This window comes from Hetaerina americana, unplaced genomic scaffold (assembly GCF_022747635.1).
Source record: "Hetaerina americana unplaced genomic scaffold, ioHetAmer1.1.p SCAF_22, whole genome shotgun sequence".
Lineage (NCBI taxonomy): Eukaryota > Metazoa > Arthropoda > Insecta > Odonata > Calopterygidae > Hetaerina > Hetaerina americana.
The window spans coordinates 8,630,434-8,655,325 of record NW_027286786.1 but is presented as its reverse complement, the minus strand read 5'-3'; the positions used below and the strand labels follow the sequence as shown (position 1 = coordinate 8,655,325).

The 24,892-nt window shown below is 34.9% G+C and overlaps 1 protein-coding gene across 2 annotated transcripts in view; it reads right to left on the bottom strand.

The window, feature by feature from the left end:
* Nucleotides 1–24,892, bottom strand: part of jbug (filamin-type immunoglobulin domains fbug) — a 258,097-nt gene that overhangs the window by 31,908 nt on the left and 201,297 nt on the right. For both annotated transcript variants that reach the window (XM_071586389.1, XM_071586391.1), the window contains 10 exons: nt 21,416–21,565; nt 14,387–14,656; nt 9,352–9,519; nt 8,577–8,846; nt 8,266–8,403; nt 7,653–7,826; nt 6,022–6,291; nt 5,817–5,929; nt 3,197–3,440; nt 833–1,042 (listed from right to left, as the gene is read on the bottom strand). In XM_071586389.1, coding sequence (XP_071442490.1) covers nt 833–1,042; nt 3,197–3,440; nt 5,817–5,929; nt 6,022–6,291; nt 7,653–7,826; nt 8,266–8,403; nt 8,577–8,846; nt 9,352–9,519; nt 14,387–14,656; nt 21,416–21,565 — 2,007 coding nt within the window. The remainder of the gene's footprint in view (nt 1–832; nt 1,043–3,196; nt 3,441–5,816; nt 5,930–6,021; nt 6,292–7,652; nt 7,827–8,265; nt 8,404–8,576; nt 8,847–9,351; nt 9,520–14,386; nt 14,657–21,415; nt 21,566–24,892) is intronic.

Genomic DNA, 24,892 nt, shown 5'->3' with positions numbered 1-24,892 from the left:
GTAAAGAGTAGGCTAATGCCGACGCCGGGTTTCTCTCCACCCTTCATCCTTTCCTGTCCATCCCCTATGGCGCAAATGACCTTAGCTGTCGGTCGCCTCCCCTAAAAACTACTACAACAATAACTGGAGTAGTTCATTCTTGAGTTAAATATTACCAAATACATCAACATTCCATAAAACAATTTTCAACCAGAATTAATTTTTTATCATATCTATTGAAATAGGTTAAACTAGACTTTTACCTTATGGACTTCGTTCATTATGGGTAAAATAAAATTATCTTCATACTAAGCATGTAATTAATCAATCTTAGGGGACCAAATTAAGAAATTTGATGTTTTACTCAGAAATAATTGAAAGAATTTCTTTAATAGAATAGTTCTAAGAACTACCTTATTTATATTAATTATTATGTCAAAATACAAATAAAGTTTTATTGGCAGCTCTAAAGATGTTTAATCTAATATGCAAATACAAAAATAATGAATGTAGTGGTTTTAGAGTTTGTTCGGGATAAAACATCTCAAAGGCTGCTTAATGTTCTATGCCCAGCAGATACATGACCCATAATCAAATGGAAAAATTCAATTTATTTAGCTCATATGCCTTTACTTTAAGTCATTCTGTTTCCATTACTTTTAACTCATTAATAGAGGAATTAATGTTTATAACAATAGGTAAATCTTAAAATATGATCAATTGTTTTCCTGCTATAATACTTTAATACTTTTGTGGCATGAAATAGATTATGCATGTATTTTTTCCTGCTCTTTTTGCATTAAATTATGGAGCTTTTAAAATAAAAAGCAAAAACTTCCCCACTGCAAATTACCGAGCACTTCTATGTCCACATTGCTCTGCAGGCCAGCAGGGGTCCGAAGATCAAAGAATGCAGGTGTTCCAACAGACACCACCCGAGGTCCCTCCCCATGCACCATGGTTGCCTGGCTGCCAGCCCCAGTAGCAGCTGCACCTCTTCTTTGCTGCTGCTGTCGAAGCTCCTTGGGACCCAAATCCTGCACTTCACACTTAAATGGGCTACCTGCAAACCAGAGTCACAAGAAGAGGGATGTGAATATAGTCTACAATTCCCAATTCTCATTTGTACTATCATTGAAAAGAAAATGCCTATCAACACTTCTTTGTAACAAACATAGATATGACAGGATAAATCTTCACCACAGCAAAATTTAAATCTGTGTGGTGCATTTATATTTAAAAAGAGAAAATTTTGAACTTTCATAAACAGGAAACATGGATGAGGTCTCACCGATGTGTATTGCACCCTCAAACAAAACGTAGATTGTTTAAGTGCAAAAAGTGCATTTGTTAAAACTTGTGGACATGAGAAATCACATTTTGTAGACATGTTATCTTGCTGTGGTGATGGAAAAAATTGCCACCTCTTCTGATTTTCAAAAGGAAAACCTTGGCCAAGGAACTGCCTACAGGTGTGATTGTGCATATTCATTCTATGGGCCGGATAGATAAATGGGGAATGAAGTTGTGGATAGACAATGCATGGTCTAGGCATCCAGAAGCCTGCCTTGCTAGTATGGTATCAGTTTCAGGGTCATGGAACAGAAGCTGTGAAATATAAAACCAACCAAGAGGAAACTCAAACATCTATAATTCCAGGTGGCCTTATGAGCCCCATTTATATGCTTATATTAATAAATCATTTAAAGGATTGATGATGTAGAAATGGAACAGTCAGATGCAGTCTTAAGATTTTGAAGTGACTATTAAGGAAGGAATAAGTGGCCAAGCATTTTGCAGACTTGTGAATGGGTCAAAACTTCATGGGATTCTAGAAATGTGAGATAGTCTTAAAATCATTTAATGAGAGAGGACAATATGCAATAATAAGACTCAATTCCTGAATAACTCACACTTATTTTTCATTTAGCTCTGGAGATGAATGTTTGGGTCTTGAGATTGGCGAGAAAAAGCACGTAGCTACAATGTTCCCTTGTTAAATTTTGAAAGACTTAAATAACTACAAAATCAGTACAATAATTCAAATGAAAATTCATGATAAAGTAGATCATTGTTTCTTGTAGACATCTTACATGCCTGTGTGTCCTAATTGCCAGAAAACACTGTATATTTATAGAAAATTGACATGCCTTTTATAAACTGTACCTTGCTGCTTCCATTTATGGATTATAAATGGCTGGAAGGGGAAATTTACTGACCATTAGCATCACATTTCCAGCATTCAATATCTTGATATTCAGTTGTGATATCAGGCAGTTATACAGCAAAAAGTATTTGTAGAATGAAAGTGGTTATTACTAGAGCACTCCAGTTAAAGATTACTATCCAATTAAAACAGTCAAACATATCTGCACCTTGGTATGTGTCTACCTGACTGATTTTGATTGTTTCAATACTATGAGCTGTAGACTCCATTTGTCCAATATGGAATTAAAGATATAGATTCCTTCTGTTCTGAGCTAGCTTAACACAAATTATAACATAAACTTGCTTTCACACTGGGAAAATTGGATTTTTTTATAATTTTCCAATTTTTAAAATTGACTTGCTAGGTCTGTGAATTTTTTAATTTTTCATCAAACTTATGGCTCATGACTTTCAAAACAATCACAATAAATCAATTTCAGGTCAATTAAAAAGTGCATCACAGCCACGAATGCAAATAAAAACATTCCCATACCAATTACAAAAAATTGTAATAATTCACTAAATGAATTAAGAATCTAATCATTAAGTACTTTCAATCCAAGACTTCAGCTTCTCATGCCCAAAACCAGAAATTATGAAGTAAAGGTTTGAAATTTGACACCAAATAATGAATACTCCAAATATTCAATTGAGTATTGTTTTGGTTATTGGTATTGTTTGTTTTGTGAAGTCCTATATCAAAATTCCAGAAAGGAAGACTTAGAAAAAAATTCATTGCACTAATTCATTTTCAATCCACTGCCCTTCTCACACAAAAACTCACACACACACACACACACAGGGAACTTTCCTGGGGAAAAAATGCCAATACCAATTTTACCATTACAACACTTTAAAAAAGCCATATTTCCCAAATTTTCACAGTTTATAGACCCCTGTAGAAGGCTGCCTCCTTTAATGAGACATAAAAAAGGCAACATAGTTATACTGTTAGGGGAATCCATTTACATGGGCTCATACAACAGTCCATCAAAGTAACAAATCTTACCAGGAACATCCTCCTCGTTGAAGGAGACTGCCACGTAGTGTGGAAGTGGATGGTGAGGGACGAAAGTGACATCGTAGAGCCCTCGACTGGAGCAAGCCACCACTTCAGCCTTGACGGTGGCACCGCCTTTCCCTCCTTCAACCTCCTCCCCCCCTCCACCCTCACTCCCCTCACTCACCACCAGCTCCAAGGTGCCCTCTCCAGCCTCAGAGGCATCAACAGTGAAGGTCACAGGTTTCCCAACCTACCAAAGAATCAAATCATTGAACTTGCATCAGGATTAAATTACACCTTTAGATTTTTGCTATTTCAATAGTTTTTGCATCTTCAATAACTTCAATATGAACCTACATGGTCTTTTTAAGTTTTTGTCCCACTTTTTAAAGTAACACCTTATTACAAGAAAATCATCTGAATGACAAATGAAGATTTTTGAATGAGTTTCTTATTATCAGTGGTAATGGGGGACATTACTTGATTACTTAGGGGATGATCAGTTTGGGTTTAGGAAGGGGAGAGGTACGCATGATGCCATTGCAGTAATGAAATTATTAATCGAGAGGAATATAGAACACAACCAGGAGGTATTTGCCTGTTTCGTAGATTTCGAAAAAGCGTTTGATAGAGTGAATTGGGAAAAAATAATGAGTATATTGAAGAAAATAGGAAAAGATTGGAGGGAAAGGAGGCTAATCTGCAACCTGTACATGTCTCAGACTGCTCAGGTGCGGGTGGGAAACGGGGAGTCAGGATGGGCAGTGTTAGGAAGGGGTGTAAGGCAGGGTTGCCCATTATCACCGTTGCTGTTCAACCTGTATGCAGAGGAAATGATCAAAGAGGCATGGGAAGAACTCGAGGTAGGAATGAAAGTGGGCGGGGAATTCGTAAAATCAGTTAGGTTTGCTGATGACCAAGCTTTAGTTTGTCAGTCAGCCAAGGGGCTGCAAGCATTGCTGAGTGAATTGGAAATTCAGTGCGACAGGTATGGGATGAGAATCAATATTAATAAAACAAAGGTTATGCGATTTTCTAGAAAGAAAAAGGCCAAGCTTAACATTAAAATAGGAGGGCAAAAACTAGAGCAGGTAGAACAGTTTACGTGTCTCGGTAGTGTTTTGGACCAACATGGTCAAAGTAGTAGGGACGTAAGGAGAAGAATTGCGCTAGGCAAAGAGGCTTTCACAAGGAGGAGGGAGTTGATGACAGGGACTTTGAGTAAGGATGTTAAGAAAAGACTCGTAAAAACTTTGATATGGAGCATAGCTATGTACGGCGCGGAAACGTGGTTATTGTAGCAGGAGGATAGACGCAGACTGGAGGCTTTTGAAATGTGGGTGTGGAGAAGAATGGATAAGGTGAAATGGAGAGAGAAGAAAACAAACGAGGAAGTACTTGGTATGGTGGGCGAAGAGAGGGGTTTGTTGGGAGAAATCCTATGGAGGCAGGAAAAGTGGATGAAGGGGGTGTTGACCGGCAGTGGGATGTTGAAGACTGTGATAGAGGGTAGAATGTTGGGCAAAAGAGGAAAGGGAAGGAACAGGATAGGGATGTTGGACGGGATGAAGGGAGGAAGAAAGTACTCAGAGATGAAGAAGGACCTGATATAGAGTAGGATGGTGGATTTTGTGTTTTGTTAGGAGTCACAAAATATTTGTTTGGTAGTTGTTTCCATCCAAAAACCTACCTTAACCGGTAGATTACCTTAAAAAAAATGGGGGACAGTATTTAATGGGATTACTTTTCTGATATTTTAACTCTTTTTCAATGCATGAGATATGATTTCATTCAATTCACCAAAGAAATTGTGCAAAATCTAAAAAATACTGAATTTAAATGCAGTTGAGCCTCAATTGGTAAACCGACCTAGGGGTTTTAAAGATATTTCTAGCTATAGAAATTTTGATTTAGAGAATTTCCACTGGTAGCAGATATCAGATAGCAGTATGTGATAGCACACTTTTATTTTACATTTATAATAGCAAATATCTTCAATAAGTACGGCAAAAATTTATTAATCTGTCATATAATAAATACAAGAGTAAAATCCATAATTTACACTTTTCTAGGAGCAAAAAAATTCTCCTTTTTCTAGCAGAAAAAGGAGAATTTCCAACTTTTACATGTTTAATTACTGAAGTCATTGTCTATAGCATCATCATCATCATGAATAACTTCCACTGTAAAGTCTTCATCACAATCAATTAAAAATCCTGCCTTCCTAAAGCAGTTATACATTGTATAATCCTTAACTTGCTTCCAAGCCTATGACATTAAGCATAAAGCATGCTGCACAGATATTTCGTCTCTACAGGTAGAAGAAAAACCAAGAAAATGGTGCAGAATTCCATTCATGAAGGACCCAAAGGTTAAACATTCTCCCTCAAGAATGCAAGAAACGAGACAGTCAAAATGCTTTCTTTCACAGTTTTCTAAATTCACAATTAAATCAGTAGAGCTAATCCCATCTCTGAAAGCTCTTCAAATAATTATCACACTTTCAACATGTATCTTTCCCTCTATCAGTGTTTTACCTTTGTTAATAATTAATGATGATTCATCATAATTACATAAATTATATTATTGGTAATAGATATGAAAGAACATCACTGATGTGATTTACCTTTGAAGGTACCAGGCCTGTCACTTTGACTTTTCCAACATCATAAACATTACATGTGAAAGGGCTACCTTTCACATGCTCCCCATCCACCATGACAGATATAGTATGCCGACCTACAACAAACAAAAGTATTATTTTATCAGCATGACCTTGAATACGGTAAGCACAGGTTGGAGGAATCCCCATTGGGTCATCATTAACTCACCCACTTCAAACGGAGTCAATTCAACTTTGAACTTGGAAGAGGGCGAGCCAGAGACGCGAGTGGGGATGTCACGCCCTGATGGCGAGAGGCACGCAGCTGAGCAGCGGTTAACGTCAGCCCCTCTCGGATCCACCGTTATGACAGCTGGGCGCCCCAAAGCAGCTGACCTCAGGGCATTCCCAGAGACCACAGCTGCCTGAGCACCCACCACCATTGAACTCCCAATGATGCCACCAACTGCCTCTGATATCTTGCAAGTGAATGGAGATCCTATAAAATGCACATAATCCACCACATTTATGAATGTTACGTAAAAAGCAAAGGAGAGAAGGATAATGTTTGATTTTAGTGGCAAAGAAATAATGGAAAATGTTTATTATCTGTTTTCAATGTAGCATAATAGCTAATAGGAGACTTGGAATTCATAATTAAAATTAACGATTGCCTATATTTGCTCTGCATAAATATATTTAGAAATATTTTGTGCTTACATTGCCACTGATTGCTATCTCCCTTCCCGTCCATCATCTTTTTTTGTCCCTATTCCCTTCACTTTCAACACCCCTTTCCTCTCCAACTTTTAGCCTCCCCCAACATGAAGGATCATCACCTCATTTTGATCTGACTTTTAGACATCAGAGTCTAATTTTAAGTCCCTTGTCTTGTTTATCTGTATGCTGTACTTTTTATTCCCTTCTACAAGCACTGGGTCTGTTACAAAAATAAGTAGAATAAATATGTGAACAAATATCGCAGATCAAAGTACAATTACTAAAATTATTCAAAATAGCTGTGACCCTTGGGCATCAACTCAAAATGCCAGCACTTCTGCCAGTTGGGCCATGCATCCTGGAATGGCCACTTTGACATTATTCAGCATTCCAAAATACGGGTGGGAGGATGGCTGGCATGAGGTCTAAGAGATCACATGAGGTTGCAACACGAGCAGCCTTCTAATCTTCCAATTGTACCTCAAGGGGCCATCTTGGTACACACCTCTCCAATGGCTAAATCTTCAGTAGGAATGTGATGCACTGTGGTTTTCCAAATACTGCGCTCTTCTGCTAACATTCTGACACTCAGGGGTCAATCATAATCGAGCATGTCTCCTACTTCTTGCCAATTTTCACTGCACTTTGTCGTTGACAGACATCCAGGACATTCCTCGTCATCAACCTCCACGCTACCCTACCAGAGCAGCCAGCAGGAAACCATTCCTTGGGAGACATTGCTTTGTCAATTTGACCCAATTTTCTGAGTTTAACATGAAAATTTTAGTGAATCATTGCTCCATAGAATGTGGCTTTGTGAATTCGAGACGCAGCCCTCAAACAAGGGTCTCTAGTAGTGATTCGCACACTCAAATGGCCCACAGATAACTGACACGGGTTTCGCTACTTTCCCAAGACCTCCCACCACCTTTCCTACCACAAATCACTCCAACCATCCACATCAGTGAGAATGTCATTCTTTTATTTTTGGGGTAGACTTTGTATAGGTACCTGTATTTTGACTCTCATGGCATCAATAACAATGTATTCTTGTGCAGCAGATGAATAAAAATAATTATTATAAAAACACTATTTTTGAAATTAATTTTTAGTACTATTGTATTGAAAATGTTCATTTACCAGGCACTGGCTCTCCATTAAATCGGACACTAAGATTGTGGATGGCTACCTCTTGTGGTTTGAAATTCACACGAAACTTCGCATTGCCTTCAGACTGGACATAGTTAGGAACATTACGTCCACCAACAGATACTATGATCTCCAAATTTCCCGCCCCAGCTTGACTTGCATTTACTGTAAAGACAAAATTGTTCATCAGAAAAAAATAATTATTGCAGTGAAAATGTACTTAAAATTTAAAGGTTCTTCAACCCTCTTTCCAATGCTGAATATTGTAATGCAAATAAATTCTTGGAACCACATCAGCACTCTGATTCTAATGCATATTTGTAATTTTTGATGGAAAGAAAACATGTTGTTGACAAAAATTAAAATGTCACTCACACCAGCATATTTTGCAATAAATTAGAAATGATTTCAAGTTTTTTTCCAAAAAACTAATATTCACAAGCGAATTCAAAAGTTGAAAGTGGTGTGATGGTGATATTAATCAGTACCTGTGGGTTACATTTTATGTGAACTATTTTGCAGCAACAAAACATGAAAGATAAATGTTACACTATGCTCTTGGTATACTGGATGCAAATATAAAAGGATTGGGTGAAATGCTTACTGCTAAAAAATACTGCTTTCCCAACTATTCCACTGTTGATATCAGTAACCTTGACTTTGGAAGAGTCATATGCCTTAACCAAAAATGGACTGCCTTCAATATGGTCTCCATCTATTCTAACTTCCACACTATGATCACCTGGAATACAAAGTATTTTTGTTAACATTTATCTATAGATTCATGACAGTATGCGTTTTGTAAAGAAATTGCAGTCTAATGCTACTGATCCAAAAAATCAGTAACTTCATTACTAGCCAACTATATGTAGGGGATGAAATTCATGCATACAAAACTAAATACTTGACACTCACCCACTTCTGTAGGAGTGAATTCAACGGTATGCTTTCCCCTTTGGGCAGATCCTTCCCCAGCTGCTGGCTCATTTGCAATTATGGTGGCATTCACAGGACGCCTTGAAGGACCCATAACCCTCACAATGGGCAACCCTTCACCTGAGATTCCACTCAATGGCGCCTCCACAAAGAATGATGCCACTCTCCCAACAGGAACCTTTTCCAAAGGAGAACCACCAGACCAAGACACCCTAGCCGCTTCCAACACTTCACATGTGAATGGGCTCCCTGTGCAGCAGAAAGATACTAATCACTCAAAGAATTCCTTCTTATTATCATCCTGATTTATTCTGCACTAAAGATCCAAATTTTATAATGTTTGAATTAACAATATTACTTAAAATCCACTTTTTTCACTATACATTCACATATTAACCATTTCTCTTTAATTAATACTTTATGGTAATTAAGATAAACAATGGTGCTTGGTATGGTACACATCTGTCGATCTGATTTGCAAAAAACTATCAAATTCCTGACCCTGGTTCCTAAAATTGTGGTTATTGCCAAGATAACAAGTGTTATCTAAGCCTTACATAAAGACAAAAGAACTGACAATGCATATGAAGGTACACATATAAAAGTACTTAACATTAATGAAATTTGTAATTTCATGATATACTGAGCCATTGCCAGCAATATAATTCACACAAAGTTTAAATTTAATGAGATATCACTTGATGCTCACTCATAGGTATGCCATGGATATATTCCATACATATAAATGACCAACCTGGAACATCCTCTCCATTGAAACGGAGTTGTACAGCATGCGGAGTTGCCTCTCTAGGAGTAAATGAAATGGCATACGTGTGGGGCCCTCTAGCTTGGGCTGAAGTTGCCACTCTACCCCCATTCACTGTGACTTCCAGATTTCCAGGACCAGCTTGACTTGTTTCAACTGGAAAGCCAATGATATCAATAAAATACCTCAAGTTACACATTTAAATCATTTGCAACTTAACATAGCTTTAGATTTAGCGATGAAAATTTACTCTATAAATAAAACAACATGCAAAAGTAGTCTTTAACAGGAAAAGCAATCCAAGGGAATCTTAATTCGATTGAATGCTAATGAAGGTTCGTACTTCCATTGGATCCAATAAATATTCAATGGCTCTTGGCTTCCTAGAAATCAAACCACCAAAGCAAAACACTATTCATGACCCTGGCATGGAAAGAAAACTTTATTTTATGAAACAACAAACCAAAATTCCACTTATCTTTTCAAACATCATGAAGTTCAAGGAAATATTGACTTCATGAATGGACAAATGATAACTTCTGAAACCACATTCCCCTTATGAAACCAAATTCTTGGGATTGTATGTGCATTATTCTCTGACCTGGGAAACCCATATTTAAAAACTATGATCTAAAGTTGCTTCTAGAAGGGAAGGATTGAAACAGTCACTAATAACGCCACTGCGCTTTCAGTCTATTATGCATGCACACATATTTGACAGAAATATGGGCCATTAGAATTCCAGGGAATACCAAAGAAAAAATAGCAAGCCCATTGACAAGTGAATAATAATTGAAACTGGGTCCAAATCTGGCAGTACCAGTGACATATATTATATCATTAAAAGGCATGGTTATATGAAAAATGAAAAGTTCACAAATAACAGGAAGTTAAGCTAACAAAAAATTAAATGAATGACATAATTTTTAGACAGGCAGAGTGAAACTTCTTTCCCCACTTTTCAGTGTTCACTGTTTTAAAGACATATATGGTACCTAGAAAACTGAACTTTGTTCATTAAATGAGGACTGTCTATTAAATTTACCGCACATAAGAAGTACATTCTGTCACTTCCAGAGAGTGTAATGACAAGTCAAAGTCTTCTAGCCCAATGAAGTAGGATGAATCAGGGGCAAATTAAAAATCTACACCAGAACAATGAATTTCTTGGCATGGCACTAAAAATGAGGAAAATGTACCCTTAGATAGAATGATGCCTTTAACTAATATTGCTACTATTCATATAATAATAATATTTTCTAAATGCAAATCTAATTCCTAAATAATTATCTTTTCCTTCCTTTGAATAAAGTGCAAAATAAAAGTATTGATTTCAGATAGTTTTATATGCCATGACTTAATTATTTCTAATTAGTTATGTGCAATTTCATTAGTCACCCGTAATATTTAAACCGATTTCCTAAATTATCACATGATTGTATACCTTCATATTCTGTACACATGAAATAGATTATCTGCTGTTGCCCCTACCATATTAAAGAGGGTCTTTGGTGACTCTAATGTCAGCCACTTTCAACTTCTCTTGAGTCAAGAGAATTGGAAGTTGTTAAATGAAAATAACTCCCTGAACAGTAACTTTGACCTGTTCTACAGAACATTATTGTTTCACTTTGAATCAGCCTTTCCCCTTGTACCATTTGAGCACCCTAAACCCATTCAAAAAAACTGGGTCACTCCAGAAATTAGGCATTTGTCCAGGGTATTAAGGATAAAATCACAATATAATATGTCCTCAGCAGATAACACACTGCACCATGAATATTCTAACTTAAAAAAGCTGTACTGTATTATGATAAAAAAATTAAAGAAAGAATATAATGATAAAATAATCTTGAATGCAACCAATAACACAAAAATGGCATGGCATTTTATCAAACAAAATTCTAGATCTAATGTAGTGGGGTAACCAGACCAATTTAGGAATGATAAAAATAAACCAGCTTATCCAATAAAATTGGCAAACGAATTCAATAGTTCCTTCTTAAAGCTACCGATGGTTAATGTACAAGATCCTCCTCATGATATCATTATCTCCTTTGCTATGTCTTACAAGTCTATTTTTCTGAAACCATGCAGCATTTCAGAGCTTTGCTTACACATTACCAAGGTAGGAAAGAAAGCCTCAACTGATATAAATGGTATATCAGGAAAAACAATTCATAATTGTATAGATGAAATTTTAAGTCCCTTACTCTTACTTGTAAATCAGAGTCTGAGAGAAGGCAAATATCCTGATGCCCTCAAAGTATCCAAGAGAATACCAATTTATTAAAACAAAGGGGAAAAAAATGATGTGGGAAATTATCGGCCCATATCTATAATCCCCCAGCTAGGAAAAATATTTGAGTATGTGTTTAATAAAAGGCTGACAGAATTCCTCGAAGGTAATAACCTGCTATCCCCAAAACAATTTGGATTCAGAAAAGGGAAGTCAACAGAGCGGGCAATTTTCAATGCAGTTGGCACCATCATACAACAAATTAACTCCAAGCAGAAAGTAATGGGTGTATTCTTTGACTTGTCCAGAGCATTTGATACGGTTGAGCATGATAAACTCTTGTTCAAATATGACCAAATGGGTATTAGAGGCAAAGCACAGCAATGGTTGGGAACATACCTCAAAAATCAGCAAGAAAGGGTAGCTGTCCAGAAGAATGGGCATACCTTCCTCTCTTCACCATTAGGTGTTGAAAAAGGTGTTCCTCAAGGGTCAGTGTTGGGTCTAATTTTATTCCTCATTTATATAAATGACCTACCCAAAAAATTACATGTAAATTCTCTCGGTAACTGTGTCTTATTTGTAGATAATGTGAGCATTGTGCTGTATCAGAAATCCTTTGAAGATTTGATGACTTTAGGTAAAACCATTATTCAAGACATGGGCATGTAGTACTATGGGAATAACCTTATTCTCAATGAAACAAAAACTTAGGCCATGATATTCTCTGCAAAAACCTGCCATGCTGATAAAAGTACTTCTCAGCCTATGTCAAATAACTGTAAAATTATTAACGACTATAAATTTTTGGGAATATATTTTGATAAATACCTGAAATGGGACCTGCACATCACAAATCTAAGTAAAAAATTAAATTCTGTGTACTTTTTTCTTTCAATTCTGAAACATACTGTTTGTATGGATGTTTTAAAAAAACTCTACTATGGTCTATTTTATTCTCTTGTACCATAGGGCATCATAATCTGGGGAAGTAGGTCATCAACTAAGTTAAATAAAATATTTATTATTCAAAAGAAATTGCTTAGGTTCATGTGCAATAAACCATATAGAATATATTCTATTGTTTCAGGCTTCACTTTGTGGAAGTATTTAATATCCATACTAAAAAGAAAGACTCATACTTTTCCGCAGATTTTATTATACGGTATTATACTTGTACCGTATAATAAAATCTGTGGAAAAGTACGAGTCTTTCTTTTTAGTATGGAAACCATATAGAGCCCACTGCAGACCTCTCTTAGTGTTTTTATTTATAATTCGGCAATTTTTGTAAAAAAGAACAAGCCTCTATTCCCATCAAATAATGGCACACACACCTATGGGACTAGGACAAGAAATCATCTGTGTGTAGTGTCTGCTAGCATGACAATGATGTCCAAGGGACCTCGTTCTCTTTGCATCAAAAATTCAACAGGCTTCCCATTAGTTTAAAAAAATGAGAAATCACTCTCTATTTTTAAAAATAAATTATTTATGTACTTAAATGAAAAATGTTTTTACAGTGTGAATGACTACTTCAATTCTGGGTAATTCTGAATTTTAAATTGTGTAAATTCTTAATTATTTATGTAGGTGTAATTTTATTTTTTTCTCTGGCTAGTAATCCAGTTACTTTACTTCTTGAAATACCCTATACGATTACATAATTGTATGATATTCTGTACCATACTATGTACTTGTCAATTGGGGAAATAAAATTATTATTATTATTCCCTTTACTCTCTATATACTCTTCTATAATGTAGGTAATTGCAATGCCTTACATGCCTATTATTTAAAATTTATGTGCCTATATTCAAATGCTTAGCATTATCTATTATCTTACATTAAATTACCTGAAGTGTAACACCATTGTATTCTAAAAATTTTTTACAAGCAAAAAACTTGCATGTAACTATGTAAAGTGAGATTTTCTTCCATAAATAAAGTATTCTATTAATGTATTACAATTTTTAACATTCAGTAGCCCAAACATCATTACTAACAATACCACAAAATGAGATTCCAAAATTTTATTAATTAAAAAAAAACAAAGCATAGTCATGCTCTCAGCTATTTCTTAACATCCCCTCCCCTTCACTGCGTTTTCCAAGAGTGAAGACCAAAACCACTTTGCCTCAATAGGCAATCTCAGATTCATCTCATTTCATTAGCTCATTTTCAATACAAAATTTAAAGTATGATTTGCTTTCAGGCAAATGATGATATTAATCTTTAACATTTTATTTTGTAGTATTAAAGTAAAAATGCTTCTTTCATACAAACTGAGCTTAACCTTAATAACTCAATTTACATGACCATATATACAACACAAAGAATATGCCATAATAAAAATAATTATTCAGTGTGTATTCAAGACAATAGAAATTGAAGTTTAAAAAAGGATTACAATTTAAAGTCTTTTCATTAATGTACAGCAGTCTGATCCCATTCCCAGGTATGATTCACTACCTCTAGCCAATGCCTTGTCATGTCTGAGGTAACAAACTAACACAGCCAAATAGATTGGCAACCTAAAATTCATAGTACATATGAATCTGATATAAAAATACTTAACATGAAAATCAATCAAAGCAAAAAAATTTGCCATGAAAATGTATAACACATCATTATTAATTGTTTCCCTGAACATATGGTAGCTTAAAGAAAGAAGATGTTTTTTGATTAAAATCGCACTAAAATTAAATTTTTTTAGAGGCAAATGTAAGGAAAATTATTTGGCAATGAATATGAAACATTTGATTGCAGACTTGCGGTACTCACCAACAAAAGTAACTGGTCTGTTCACCATTCCACGCCCGACTTCACGGACTTTGATGGCTTTAACATCGTACACCTTGCAGGAAAATGGAGAGCCAGGGACAGGCACTGGCGTGGCGGCACTGGAGGAAGTTGAGGCGGCCTCATCACCCCCCCTTGATAGGCTCGCCACGTGGATTCTGTGCTCTCCAGCAATACGTGGGCAAAACTCAACTCGGAAAGTCTGTCCACCAGTGTCTTTTACTTGTGCAGGCACTGATTGTCCGTTAGGTCCTGCGTAAACGGGGGATGACGGTGGGTTCATTTTGGGACAAGGGAGAAGTCAAGGTTGGGAGGAGGGTAGGGGGTCATGGTCGTATTTCAGGTGGTTAGTGTGAGATAATTTGCCTCAGAGGAGGATATAAACATGGATTAAATAAGTTACCTATGCAAACTACTTAGGAAGCAGGACTCAACTGTTATTAGACATAAGCATGTATCAACAAAAGACACCAGGGTTAAACCACTGCCAAAATAAGATATTAATGCAAAAATCAACTTAGAATGCCTTTCAGTTGATTTTTATCAAAATTCTTTGTTTCAGAATTTTATTCGCCATTTTTATTCTTTTATAAATTAAAAACATTATTTTCATATTATATCTGAATGTTTTTTTTTACAAGTTGAAGAAATTATATGGTGGATTTGAAGCTTAGGTTAGCCAAATACTATTTTAAAATAGCCATAAAAGTTAGTAATAATAACATACAAAATATATACATGAATAAGTGGTATCCAAACTTGAAAAATTGTAAAGAAGTATTTCACAATTAATCACACATAAATGCACACTGGTAAATAAAAGTCTCAAATCAAGTAATATTATAAATACTCAAAATTATTTCACTTTGACTAACCTTAAATTTTGATTAATGCATTGTGCTCAAAAAAGTATGATGTGGAAGTAAATGTGTTTGATTTGAATAACCATTATGATAAAATAAACCTTTTTTCCCCTTTGATATTAACTAATAGACAACTGGTCCCATCCAGACCAGTTATTTTGTGCACTCTTTCTCCAATTGACAATTTTTAATTCACTTCTGCCACACAAAAACATTTGCCCCCTTTGCGGTAGAATGCAACTAAACAAACTTCTTAAATTTATTTTACCACTGCCAAATCTTAGGATAATTGAAAATTTGCCTCCCATGGCACATATTAATAACTTATTTACAGGTTCAAATTTAGGCAAAAAGGTAAAAGAAACTGATAAGCGGTTAAGGTTTAAATTTCAAGTGCTGAACTCTATTTTTTTGTGTTTTCCTGTGGTTAAGTTTTATATTAGACTGATTAGTTGAGTAAGCCAGATGATGACAAAGCAAGTCCTCTTTGTCGGTCTCATTTGCGAAGTCAGTGATGATGAAAACATTGATGATATCATTAATATGTTATGATGCACTGTTAATAAATTAATTCATTCATTCAGGATTTATCCATTGATAACCAATAATCCCTCATGCCTAGTTTATTGCATAAACATTTACTCTGATTCATAACATGATGCATGCCAATGATGTTATTCAAAAGAATGTGATGATAATGAAAATGATGTTATTTACAATTCAGTCAGATGTAGTTATGGTCAAATATATGTAATGAGTCATGATTTGTGATTCAATTTTTTGAAATTAATAATGTTGAAGACGGTAAGATGGAGTCCCTGGAAAAAGAAAGGAAAAATATTTAACCAAACAATTTGCAGAAAGAAATGTACTACCCATGGAAGACATTGAGCCCCGAAGCCAAGACAGTCTCACAAGAGAAAAAAAGAAAGACGATTAAGATTTTACTAGACAAATGTCCTTATTGTAATATACTCTAAGACAAACTTCAAGAAAATTTCAGGAATAATGAAACAGTGCCACATTCTCCAAATCATGTATAATAAACATATCTTTTGTGCTAAGATAGTCTGAGCAAGATAAGTATGAAGTTAAATTTTCAATCACGAACCAACAGTAGTTTGAAATAAAACACCAAAAATGTACAATCATGTGAAAAGTCTTGAAATCACATATGTATCCACTAATCTTTATTTTATTCATTTTTAATTGGAGATATTATTTTTTTTAATGTAGCTACTCCAATTTAACGTTGTATGATTGGAGCATTTCAAGTGTTCCAGGTAGAACCATGGAGGGATTTTGTAATGTAAATAGTACTCTGGGCATCCATGGGGTATCCAAAATAATATTACTTAAATTGGTTAAACCTTCCTGCGTTTTTATTTCCTAAGTTAACCAGAAATTAATGTCAATTTGGTTCAACAAAGTGAAACGCCTAAATTTCATTTGACAAACAAAGCTCAGCAAATGATATGCATTATGAACCCTTGCAATTAAATTGAGAATAAGAAACAATAAGAAACTGATTGTCATATGGATTTTTGTCTTTGACTCTTTCAGGAGGTCACAATGACTTGTTAAGCCAATGAAAAATTATCAATACAAAAGAGGCTAGTTAATGAGAAAACAGTCGGGGTCTATACCTATGGTTAAAATCTAATTTTCAAAATTGAAGATGAATAGAAGGGAAAACAGTACAAGATACAAATACATTTTTTGCAACAGGAAATAAAAATCTATTAATTCAGTGAGTATTTTAGTTTTGTTCAGATCTTTCAAAATGGTTATATAAACAGCCCTACTTGTTTACTTAATCATACTGCAAATATTTCTACTTTAGATGTCAGTGGTTTTTAAAAATTAATTTTAAAAACTTGAAGGCGTTTTTGCTGGATATTTTTATTTAATAGACCTAAAAGTTGAGATAAGCCTCGAGTGTATTTTTTATAAATTCTTGGGAAAGTTAACATTAATGGCACTAGTGGGAGTATATTAGTAATCCATATGTTTGGAGGATTCTCGCTAGGACCAGATAAATCAGGGAAAATCTTGTACACAATGCCACAGACTATCCAGTCATTTTTCAAAAGAGGGAATTTGCTCATTTTTCAAAAGCACATATTTTCATGGCAATAATTTTTTAAGACCTGTTGATGTGACTTACATGATTCTGCTCATTAATTCCAGGTTCAAAGTATATTTTTCACTACCACAAGAATGAAATGCATATACCATAAGATCAGGTGGTGACAAAGTAAAATGAGTGGTCAAAGTCAGAGTCAATTTATATGCCAGCATTAGATAAAAATACATTTCATTAATGTCAATTGGAGGAGCAAGAAATTAAAGTAAGATCAAGCATTAGAAGAAAATTTTCTATCAAAGAAAAATATGCATACATGCATAGTGTACAAGGCTGGAGTGAAGCATTCTGTTTTCAAGCAGTATTAATGTTAGAATGTCCAAAACCATAGCAATGTCCATGATGCTCAAGTGTACCTAATGAAATTAATATATACTTGAGAATGTTGATAACCTGTTTCTATGAAACTACATAACAGCACTAACTTGTATGAAATCTCTCCTTTCTTTCATTGATTTGAAGACAGGCCTAATGCTTGCACCTACCTATTAGTGCTAATTACTACTACTATTTGTGTAAAATTACCTTGAACAGTCACTTATTATAAACTATTTTGCAAAATTAAAAAACATTCAAATATTTTAAGACAAACATCATTCATAATAAATTTTTACTCAGTGCTACATTTATGACACCTGAAAATACAGGTAAACTTTTCAGAATATTACACAAAAATCTTTTCATACAAACATTATAATGGCTCCTTTCAAGAATGAGTCATTAACATCTGTTTATTAAATGTTCGAAGTATTTTATTTTATTAAACAAAGATAACACATGAAAATAACTCATCAGGCTATAAATTGCGGTAAATACACAAGTGCATCATGATACCTGTCTTTAGTGCTTCACATACAACTGCATTTGTCTAACATTTACATTAATTGTGCATTGACAATACTTGTATAACATGCATTATATGTAGAAAAAATGCAATTCAGCCCCATGTTACTTTGAATGACTTCAGCCACATGTTATGGTGAATTTCAAGTAAGTTCTGAATGTGAAACACAACTATTTTTGCAAAGAACAATGCTTTCTGGTCCAGCATTGAAAGTTTAGAGCCAGTGTCTCAATCGAACTTTCACTACCAAACATTCTCGAGTTTAAGAAAATAAATTCCATAATAGAGGATGCCTCTGTGATAATAAATCTAATTCTAAAGACAATGATACATGTATGTGTGATGATTCAGCTACATAGCAAAAACTACCAGGTCGATTTAGCAAAGATTTGAAGAATTTGTGGGCCGTGTGAAATAAAAAGCATAGGGTCACCTGCCAAAGGTGCCAATGCCTCCATGGAAAAAAATTAATAAGTCCCATTTATCCCTATTGACACATTAGAGAAATGAGCTCAAAGATATCCAAGGAAATTTATTAGAGCTATTGTGTAAAATATTCCAAATCCTAATAAGTTATACTAAGTACATTCTGTGCTCCTCAGTCTCATGCACATAAAACAAAACCTTAATCTATACCCAATCCGTTCCTCAGTTCACTCATATGACAAAATCAAAACACAATCTTGATTTAAAAAAATGCAGGCTATCTAAAACCTACTACCAATCTGACAACTTGGTAATAAAATTATTCAACAAAGCCAAGCAAGGCCTTCTCAATAAGCAGCATAAGGTTCAAAAAAAGTAACTGAAAAATGCTTTTGCATCAACCCACTAAATTCCATCAATGAGTATGAGTATAAATGAGTTTTGAGATGGACCCTGCATAATTAGCAAAAAATATTGTTAAAAAAATATTAGTTCAATGAGTGACATTTCTCATAATGACTAATAAGGAAAGGGGAAGCCTCGGATAGCATTGCTCCTGCATCAGTTTGTTCTTAGCACTCATTCTGCAAGCATCTTACCATCGCAAATCATCACACATCTTTTCAAACTTTTGTTCAGATATATTTCCATATTTCCCAGCCCATAAGAGACACTTTTTTTTACTCCAAAATGTACTTTAAAATCAGCCTGCATCTTATGGGCCAGGGTTATATGAGTAAAACTTGGCCCTATAAGCACAAGCCGATTTGCTGGAAAAATAATCACTATTAAGTATTTTTTCTCCCATCAGACATAGAATAATGTGGTAAGATTTGTTTAGTATACAAGGAATGATCCCATTACTCAACACCATAATTCAAGTGACACTGAAAATATGCATGGTAAACTGCAAACTGATACTCCTAGGCATATGAAAATTTGAGCTTTCTTAACATGTAAACATTATATATTTTTGCTTTAAGGCTTCATACACTATGCTCAATTTTTTCAGCATTTAAATGCTAATGATTAATATCAAACCAAACCTTAGCTTGTCTTTGGGCACCACTAGATAGTGCCATTCCATCCTCTATGTTTTTATACTTTTGTACAAAAGTAGTGACATCTGCAGATTTAGATTTCATAATAGAGGAAAATCATTAATCTTGATGATGGGCCAAGCATAGAGCCCTGTGGGACACCATATTTTTATTTTTAGAGCTCTAGATCAACAGCCATTATGTTCAACCAATTTATGGCTATCTACCAAATATGACTTCATTAGTTTCAGTTCAACTCCCTGGGGACCATAATATTCTAGCTTTGAAAGTAATATGAAATTATGAACACAGTTGAAAGCCTTACTCAGATCACTCAGTGTCATGTAAACTGATTCTCAATCTCCAAAAGTATTAATGATGTAATTACCTATAATTATTGCATTGATTTAGTGATTCATCTTGAAAGTTATGGTTAATTCACTTTCCATACATATTGTTTGCAGGTTCTTATTGCATATTAGATTTTACCAAGTTTTAGAGGCAAGTGAATAGGTCATGTTTCCAATTATTATTGGAATTGGAGGGTAATGATCCCACATAGCATAGGTTTCATCCTACTGCCACACTTTTAGCTTACTTATGGAATTGTGAATATTCACTCAAGTATGAGCATTAATAATTTTTCTATTAGAGAATAGGTGGCTTATAAGGCCTGATTTTTCCATATTTTCTCTATAGAAACATTCTAGATTTTACTTTAGATTACATCTATTGTTTATAATGTGAGACTTTATGACAGACAACTGTCCCCTACTCAACTGTTCGACTGACCTAGTCCCTTCCAATTTTTACCACCTCTCTAAATTGAAATTCTAATTGAAAGGACAGCATTATAATTCAATTGTAGAGATACAAATAGAATCATAACAGATTTTGAACATGCTGGAGCAAGCATATTTCTAGGAGAGATTCCAAAAATTTTAAAATCACAGGATTTGTTGCATAGAAGCCTGTGGAGCCTGAAGCCTGAAGATATGTTTCTTGATTTTTAAGAGGAAATTTTGGGAAGCACCACATAATAATGTCCTATTAACCTACACTCTTTCATGTACTTGTTTGGCTACATTTGTGCGTGAATCACACTTCAATTACTAGAGTGTATGCGACAGTCTGTTGATTTGTATTGATCATGTTTCCTTGGAGTAATTTTATCATTTTTAACCAGGTACCATACTTGGAAGGGTGACTGGTTCTGAGTTTTCCTCTTAATCAAGATCAATTCCATTAGCCAAGAAAATATTAAATATGAATTGCAATGAAAAAACTATTGCTGTGAACCAGAAACTGAGCAAATGCCCCTATGCAAAATATCCCTTAACCTGAATTACTGCACAGTTGCAAAACCCAGTCTTACAGGATTTGGCATGGGTTTAAAAGTCTTCTAAAATATGGGTGTAGGCACAATATTCTATAAAGGGATACTTTGATGTGCTCTTCCTTCCATCTCTTTATGCTCCACGTGATCCAACCATTAACTATCTGTGCCACAAAAATGCCATTTCATCTATTTTTGCCCTAGCATAAATAATGAAGATTAGCTAATTACTGATCCTTTGTCTATGTACTCTTTTCTTCCAGCCCTTGTTAATAGTTTATTCAAAGAAATAAAACTATCATTTCCCTCAATGAGTTCTCTTGAACTTGTAATAATGATTTGAAAATAATACTTACCCTCAATTTTAACTTCCACATCCTCAACACTTCCAGGAACATTACTCAAAGTGAAATGGGATGCCTTTCCAACTGCGGCAGTAGACAAAGACTGCCCACTAACCACCATGTGGTGGGGATCAGCCGGAACTCTTGCTACAAATGGTGAACCTTGAATTCAAAAGAAACACTTCATCATCACAAGAACGCAAGACTTTATGAATTTAATTTCCATTAGCAACAAAACGCAATGCAAGACTAAATGTAGCCTCACAGATTATAAGCTTCCATCATGCACATATTATATGAATGCAAAAAATCGGCTACCATGCAAACTCGTGAGAAATTTAAGTATTTATCTTTAAGCTGACCTGAATATATTAAGGCATGGTTTATTTTTTATTTCATGAGTTTTCTCATTAACTTGGGTGCATTGGTACCTACCTATAATATATTACTCAGCATTAACCGCAAGCATATTAAAACCAAATAATCACAATTTAATCTCAAGACCAACAAACATTTTATTTAATTTAGAAATATAGACAGAAACACAACGAATGCACCAGTTAATTACAAGTTATCACCCATAAATTCATCCACGCTGTAATATCACTTGAGTAATAGCAGCTTCTTAAGTCTAGTTTTGAAAATATTTAGAGTCGCTTTATTTTTATATTCATAGGAAATGTGCTAAAAATATGGAAGACTGAGAGTTGGGAACCTTTTTTAGACACAGCACAAGACTCATGAATCAAATGCATATTCTCTCTCTAGAGAGTGACGTAACCATGCACATGTGAGTTAGGCAAAAATAAATTTCTTTTTTTATGTCACTATTACTGTTAAGTATTTTGTTCCAGCATTGGGCATAAGAAATGGTTGTTGTTATAGCAAATGTTAATAATATTACTGTTTTGAGTCAGTAGTAAGTAATAGAGTCAACATAAAAATAATTTGATATTTTCTGCCTAAAAAGTATTTTTTGTTAATTCTGACCTGGAGTATCAGGGTGTATCTTATGGACCAGGAAATACAGTGCACAAAAATGTATATAAATATAAACCAGAAGTTTAAGATACAGATTTCAATCAATAATTTTGATTAACAGGGTCAATGAGAAGCATCCCATATTTTAGCCATACTTAAAGTGGAAAAAAGCACATATATGCAGGCAAATTTGGTATCAGCATGGGAGTTAAAATATATATTTAAAAGTTTTCAAGTTTGTACCAATCAAGTATTGGCATTAGTTGGCCAAATAACATCTAACTAAATAACTTTACAGAATCTGCCACTTTTTATCTGGGCATGCATACTTCAATGACTCTTCTGTTTGAAAGCAATCAATTAATAATGCAAAAATTGAAATTGATAAATTACATATTTTTTGGCAGTGATAATATTGTAATGCAATTCCTTTGAACAATAAAATGTTTTTGAGATAATCTAACAAACCAATATTCATACTAAACATTTGCACCTAAACATAATCTACATGATCACAGTCTCAGTCATCAGCTGTCACACGAGAGGTGAATATCCAGCATCTCACTTCAAGTCAATTTAGGTAAAATGCAACAGACTTCGAAATTTGATGGAGTAAAGAGCAGGACTACATATTCAAAAGGATTAAAAAACTCAATGGGCATAAAGAACATGTCATAAAACATAAAATGGGGAAATTTAAATGCCCAGGGCATCAGCGGGTGTAGTCACAGTATATTTTCATTGCTTCAACTTTGGAATGATGAGTCTTTCCTCTACACCTGCTTCAACTTGGTAATAAAATTTAAATTTACTTAGAATATTAAAAACTTGATTTACGAAAGAAACTATGTCAATTAATCTTTAGGATACTGCCACAGCCTAGTGGATAAGTCAAAATACCACTTGGCAAAACATTGGGGTGTCCAGTTCAAATCACAAAAATAAAAAATTACCATCACGAACCTGCAAACAATTGAGAATAAATATACATTAATGGGGAAACAAGACCAACAGCAAAATCTGATGTAATTGTAAAACCTATGCATGAAATCCTAAACAGAAGAAATGAAATCAATTGCTACACCTATTAATAGCACAAAATGACAGAAAATAATACAATTAGCAAATTTCTCAACAGATTTGTCATCCTTTAAAAATACAATTTATATTTGATGTTGTATTATGCTATTAAGGAATGACCGCAGGGAGAAGGCAACTGAGTTCTACAGGAGATGGGTCAATCATCACCAACACTTGGTTTAGACAAAAAAAGAAGTAAGTATACGTGAAAAATGCCAGGTGACTCAGAAAGGTATCAATCAGGTAATATTATGGTTAGGCAAAGATTCAGGAATAGAGTGATCAATTGACACAGTTTCCTACACAGATGCGGACTCTGATTATGATTTAGTGCTCATGAAGCATAGCATCCGATTCAAAAAGATAAGGAGGCGGATTAGGAAATGGAATGTAGAAGCATTGGCTGGATTGACAAGGAAGGAGTATCAGTAGGCTGTAGAGAAAGCATCGAGGGAAGGAAGGGAGCTGGGTTCTATGGAGGAAAAATGGGATTATGTCAAAAAAGGGATATCGGAAGCTGCAAAAGAAACTATGGGAAGTGTTAAAATGGGAAAAGGACAAGGAAACCACGGATCACTCATGAGGTGATTAAAAAGATGGATGAGAGAAGAAAATGGTAGAATGTAGATGCAGGGTTAGGTAGAATGAAGTACAGAGAGTTCAATAATAAATTGTGATGGGTAACAAATAGAGCAAAAGAAGCATAGTGGAAGATGCAGAGCTAGGATACAGAGAGTTTGCAGAGAAAGAGCGAAAGTGGTGCACTATACAAGAAGGTCAAAACGCTATCAGGAAGTAAGAAGGGTTAACAGCAGGAGGTTAGTTGGATGAAATAATAGTTGAAACAGAAACGATCAAAGAGAAATTGAAGGAATATATAGAAAAACTGGATGGTAAAGAACTTAGGCCAGGGAGGTAAGACAGACATAGAGAATATGACGTGGATGAAGATAGCTTAAGTCCAGGCTTACTAGATGACGAGATAGAAAGGGTAATAAGGGAGATGAAATCAAATACAGCTGTGGGGGTAGACAACATTCCAGTGGAACAAGTAACAGGTTTAGGAAAATGTGGGAGGAAGAGTCTTTATGGACTGAATCGTATTATTTATGAGAGAGAAATCTGGCCAGCAGACTTTGTCAGATCAATGTTAGTTCCTAATCCAAAAAAGGTAAAGGCTACATCATAGTAGTAGTTTTAGGGGAGGCAATCAACAGCTAAGGTCATTGGGCCATAATGGTTGGATGAGAAAAGAGGAAGGGTGGAGAGAAACCTATTGTTGGCATTAGCTGACTCATAACAAAAGGCACCATGGGATTTGCAGTTTAATGTCCCATTTGACAGATGGCATACTCACTCAAAGTGCTCTCAACAAAGCACCTCATGTAGGGATAATGCTGAAATATATCTGTTGTCTCCAGGATTCGA